The 6,266-nt window shown below is 37.3% G+C and overlaps 1 protein-coding gene across 1 annotated transcript in view; it reads left to right on the forward strand.

The window, feature by feature from the left end:
* Positions 1-3,391, forward strand: part of satb2 (SATB homeobox 2) — a 166,540-nt gene extending 163,149 nt beyond the window's left edge. The window contains exon 13 of the mRNA XM_048599022.1: positions 2,518-3,391. Within this exon, the coding sequence (XP_048454979.1) occupies positions 2,518-2,976 (459 nt within the window). The 3' untranslated portion in view covers positions 2,977-3,391. The remainder of the gene's footprint in view (positions 1-2,517) is intronic.
* Positions 3,392-6,266: the final 2,875 nt, after the last annotated feature.

The following is a 6,266-nucleotide window of genomic DNA, read 5'->3' on the forward strand; positions in this document are numbered from 1 at the left end:
GATGACACAAAGCATGGAAGGAATGTGAACTCTGAGGAAGGTAATGATAAATGTCAAGAGGATATAGGCTAGTGGAATGAATCATGCAGCAAATGAAATTTGATGTGGATAAAATTGAAGTGTACCTTTTGATGGCTAAGGTAAAAGGTACAATTCTGTAAAGGGGATGGAGGCAAGGGACCTGAGGTTCCATGTGCGCGAATTATTGAAGGTGACAGAGCAGGTTGAGAAAGTGTTTCGTAAAACATATGCGCTTTATACACGGAGATAAACAATTATGTTATTTCTTCATTAATAATAATCAGTGACCATTACCTGGTCTTAAAATAGAAGAAAGAACAGCAGATGCTGCAAACTTGAAACGAAAATGGAAGTCGCTGCAGAAACTCAGCAGGACTGGCAGCATCTGTGGAAAGAAAACAGAGTTAAAATTTCAAGTCCAATGACCCTTCTTTAGTTCTGAAGAAGGGTCACTGGACTCGGAACGTTAACTCTGCTTTTTCTCCATATTGCCTGGTTGTAGTTCGGATGCACTGTTGTACAGACATTAAGTGAAATGGATGTAAATCATTGCACCATGTCACCACCTTCTGTTCTATAACTTGAGATCTCTGAGCTTCTCCAATTCCTGAATTTCAGTTGCTCCATGATTAGTGACCATGTCTTTGGTCATCCAAATTCTAATCTCTGGCATTCCCTCCTTAAATCTCATTCCATCTTTCCCTCTCTCTCCTCTCTTATGACACTCATTAAAACTTATTTCTTTTGACCAAGCTGTGGTCATCAAGACTTGTGAAGAAAATTTCAATTAATGCATCCCATACCTAAGCGGGGATCACTCAAAAGGTGAACTATGGTTTCCAGCTATGATTCATCACAAGATTGTCTAGTTCTCAGCTAGTAGCACTGTAGAATTCAGAATAAACAAGGTTCACCACAACAAGGGAGGCAAGACTGGAGGGCAGAGACAAAAAAAACTGCAGATGCTGGAATCCAAAGTAGACAAACAGGACGCTAGAAGAACACAGCAAGACAGGCAACATCTGGAGGAATGGAAAAGTCAATGTTTTGGGTATTACCCTTCTTCAGGACCCAAGACTGGAGGGCAACTTGCCAACTTCCTATTTATCTAATGAACAAAAACTGGCACAGCCATAACAATCTGTCCTTTTGTTTGGCTTGTGATGGCATGAAGATATTAGAGCTGTGAGACAAATGAATGGGTAAAAGCATATCAAAACACAAGGGTATTCTGCTATCAAAGAAATGCTTACAGCAATTAATTTGCAAGAACTATTCTTGTCAGGAAATATTTAAATCCATTTGACAGTAATTCTGATTGATGCTTTACTCTGAGTCCTGTTTTGCAAGTTAATCACTAGGTTCTGGTATAGCCTGTAATATTGAAGACTGATGATAAAAAGAACTACTTATGGTTCTCTGAAGAAAGGTCTTGGAATTGATTTCTGCTCAGTGCTGAGATAACCAGTTACACTTGACACAATGGGACATGCAGCACAATCAGCTTCAGTGCCTCGGGTGTGTTGAGTAAAAAGTGAGCTGTGTTCCTGTCACTTGTTCCAACTGCACAACTTCTGTCCTCCTCTAATTCTGGTCTTTTGTGTGACCCTAGTTTTCAACATGACACCATTGATGGTCTTGCCTTCAGTTGCCAAGGCCCTAAGTTTTGGAATGGCTTCCTCAAATTCCAAATCCCTCATTGCTCTTTTCCTTTATGATGTTTCTTAAAACCCGCCTCATGGTCAAGATTTTGGTCACCTGTCTTTACACCTTGTGTGACTCAGTGTTAAATTTTGTCTGGTAACATTCCTGTGAAATGACATGGTTGTGTTCTCTTAATGCATTTCTGCTTCAGGTCAACATCGGCAATGGCAAAATCTTGGACCCAGTTATTCAAATAGGAGATAGTAAAGGTGAAAACTCAAATTGTAATCAGTATCACTACCATATTTCAACCTGAGAATTGCTGTGGCTAAAGGAAATATCATGATGATGGGTGACAAATATGCTTATAAATCAAAATTAATCCAGAATTTCTTTAGAGGAATATTCCATCCTAAGGGTTACACCATATAGAGTAGCTCCTAAGTAGCATGGAGGCAGCACTGGGGCAGAGGATTAGATTAGTGTGCAACACAGAGATAATTATTGCTTCTGAAAGGAAATTAAACTTAGCTAAGACCCAAGGATAAGTTTCACTGCCATGACATTAGTCTGTGCGAACTTGATTAAATATCTAACGCACCAAAGATGAACAAGACTATCACGTATCACTTGTCTTTTCCAACTGACCTTGTCTATATTATGTTATTACTTCTCTGAAGTATTGATTTATTGCATGCCCTACTATATAAACAAATTTTTAGAGCGTTGTTCAACAATTAAAATAAAGCAAATCTGAGCAAATGGAAAGAAAGCAAAGTGACTATCAAAAAGAAAACAATTAATAGCATGAATTGTGTCAAAAAGTAATATTGTGTTTCTTCAATAATTTAGGCCATACACAGACAACAATCCCAGCCTGCGAAGGACAGTTCACCTCCAAGAGAAGACAAAGTCACTCAGCCACAAGCGGCTGAGGATAATTGTGCCAAAAAGCCCAGATCACGTACTAAGATCTCCGTAGAGGCTCTGGGTATCCTTCAGAGCTTTATTCATGATGTGGGCCTTTATCCTGACCAGGAGGCCATTCAGACCCTTTCTGCCCAGCTGGACTTGCCCAAGCATACGATTATCAAATTTTTTCAAAACCAGCGTTATCACGTTAAGCATCACGGCAAATTAAAAGAGCACTTAGGAACCACAGTTGATGTTGCGGAATACAAAGATGAAGAGCTGCTTACAGAACCCGAGGAGAACGACAGTGAGGAGGGCTCTGAGATGTACACCATGGAGGCAGGAGAGGAAAACCTCAGCAAAACCAAAGCCAAACCTCCAGAGATAGAACAGAAATAATGTGAAACACACTAACTAATACATACCTTACAGAAAAGAACATTGTTAATTCTATGTACAGCTTTGTGTAATGCATTACATACGTATGGAGTACAGCAGTATTGAATTTGCAGGTCTACTCTAATGTTGCCTTGACATAGAATACCAGAATGGACTTCATTCACAGACCTTTGTGAGTCTTACAGACTGGAAAAGATTAAACTCATTTCAGAGTTTGCTTCACAGCTCAATCCTGCACTAAAAGTTAAAATAAAGAAGCATTGAGGGCAAGTTTAAAAAGGACATTCTCTCAGAACTTTCTTGGGACAAAGCTGTTTTTATAAAGTTCTGTGACTGTACACTGAAATGTAAAATGAAGGTTCATTAGGTTGTGTCCTCAAACCACTTTACGATGACTTGTTTTGGCTTTTGAAAAGCTGCCTACTTGTGTGTTGGTGGGGTTGGGGGGGTGGGGGGAGTGAATTTCTGCTTCTAAAATTCCTATTTATTTTCAAAGTTTTGTCCTGAATTTTGAGTATGGCTACCTGCCAAGTGGCTTTAAAGGTACTTTGGGTTTGTATTTTTCACAAGAAAGAAACACCACTGCCAAAAAAACAACCAAATCAGAACATCAGCAAATGCAAAATACATCTATGAGAACGCACACAATTTTACAGACTTACATGTTTGCTGCTGTGTGGTTCAATCAGTTGTATTTTTTCATTTTTGTACTGAGTATTAATATTTGATTTATGCCAAAAAAAAGGAGGCAGGTATCAATTTCAGGAATGATGTTGTAAGCCTGTAATCATATACTGGAATCACAATCACAATCACGATGTGGATTTCTGCGACAGGGACTGAGTTAACCACACTAACTGAGAAGAGAAAATAATAATAAAATGGGGTGTGAATGACATAATTATATTCAGGGGTGCACAATAATAAAGCCTGAGGCCTACTGTCCTCAGGGTGTTTTATTCTGTATACAGGCTGATAAATAATAGTACATTGCTGTTCTCTATAAGCTTGGTATGTCGTCTTGTATGAGTCAATTTTGAAGTTGGAAAATTGGTAGGCCACTAAGATTTTGTAGGTTCTTCCACAGTCCTCATCTCAAACAAAACTTTTCTCTGTAGCCTTAAAATTATGCTGTCAGTTATTAGCAGATGAATGATGTTGGCATTTGAATGCTTAACTCTTCAAATGTGGAATTCCTTTCTTCCTGCTATTTTAGTATTAAAAGTGTTTCAACTAAATTGTGAGAAATGGAACTGAGGGACACGTGATCCCTGATCTAATGGAATGAGCAGCCCTGAGGGTCTGAATGGTTGGCTCCTTTTCCTAATGTTACTAAATGGGTTAACACTTCTGCTAAAAGAGTAAAAAAGAGAAACTTAAGATTAACACCTTGAGTGCTTGTAGTCTAATAACCTGCAGCATAATTTCAGGGCCTTGTGTATAGCAGTAAGGAACAAGTCTATTTATTAGATTGCCATTGTTTTCTGATGGAAGTCTAGTAAAAGAATATTTCTTTGTGCACAGAGGAAAACATGCTCATTTGTCTTCCTTTAATGCTTTTTCTCTCCTCATCAACATGGGTAAGGTGCAGCCAGTATCTGTTGTGTTCTTGAATGCTGGTTATTACTGTTACTGTTTGCCAAGCAGCAACTCTGAAGAAAAATAAAACATGACTCCCAGATTTATTGTCTTATATCCTTAGCAGCATTTTGGATGTGGTTTGGCACCTACTAAGGAAACTAATAGAAATAGTAATTTTCAAATAGGAAGACCTTTAAAAATTGCCCATTTTAACATGGAGTGCAACCCCTAGCTAATTTATCTCAGGATTGCCAACAGGAGACTTGATCTTACACAGAAATGAATTTTATTCAGGGATAAACAGATCTTAATGGAGATAGACTAGCACATTAGAAGAAGCTGCTCTTACACAGATCTTTATCTTTAACCGACGTGACCATAAAAAACCCTCCATTGTAGCAAAAAGAAACAATAATTAGCTTTTCTGCTGTTTTTTGTATAGTTTATTATGACAAGGAACGTCTCTAAAACCAATTACTTTTGTTGAGTTTGTACAAACTGTTCAATTAATAAGGACACAAGTTTTTTTTGTAACATTTTAACCAAAATATGTACTGGAAATTGTCAACGCTAAGTCTTGCCTATTCAGTTTTATTACACTGCAAGGACTGCAGTGATGTTAAGTGAATCTATGGGCATTTTAGCCTATGGTCTTGCCAGATTTGAAAAGTACAATGCATATATGTCTATTTATTCATTACCTGTCATATATTATCTATTTGGAAAAAAATAAACTTGCTTTCATAGTGCCTCTTGAGAAAGCACAAATTTCTGCCTTTGGTGAAATGAAGAATAATTGTGCTTTTGTATTATTGACAATGTGAATATAAAATTAACATATTGTAAATGTTCTTTTTCATGTGAATCAACATTCTATCTGTATTATCACAAAGTGATAATTATTTTTAAGTTATGTGCATTGTAAAGCCATTAGACCCTTTGTTGTTGAAATAAAAGACATTCAATAAATGCATCTAAATTTGTCAAGTAATGCTTGATATTTGACTGTCTGTGTCTTCTTCATTTTCTTGGTAAACAATTAAGCAACATTTGAGAAAATATTCACTCCATTATATTTGTGCTTTTTTTTCTCTTCTAGTTTCTTCGTAAATATTTTCTGTTTATAATTAAAAAACCACAAATTACTGCATGTCAGGAAACTTTTGGAGCCCATATGTCCATGGTTGGTGGACATAATAAAAGGCATTATTGTATCACTAGTTTGTACATCCAAGCAGCTTCGTATAAATATCATAGCTCTTGATGATGGTTCTTGTGTGGCACTACGGCTGGCTGAATGCCACACACACATAAAAAAGAAACATTTCAGGGAGGACCGAGCCAGACAGAATACGAAGACTTTGCACACCATTCAAATCTTTCCTCAACTCTTAAAAAGCCTAAAAGATGGAATTATTTGTTCCAATTAGAGAAAGAGGATAAGATGCTTGTTGGAAAAAGACTGAAAGGAGAGCTTTTAGACAACAAGAATAATGATCGTGATAGATATCAATTTCTACTGTATGTGACACGGTTTAAGCTGCAGATTGCTGTGCAGTCCCATGGGGATGCTGTTAAAACTTTCACATTATATATTAATATGGTGCTAGAGGAGCAGAATAAGGCTACTACAAGCACTATGCATGCATCCTTCCAGTCTGATCCTCATGTATCTGAATTTGTAGAGTATCTGGTTTCCATTACAAGTT

This window comes from Rhincodon typus, chromosome 7 (genome assembly GCF_021869965.1).
Source record: "Rhincodon typus isolate 14 chromosome 7, sRhiTyp1.1, whole genome shotgun sequence".
NCBI lineage: Eukaryota > Metazoa > Chordata > Chondrichthyes > Orectolobiformes > Rhincodontidae > Rhincodon > Rhincodon typus.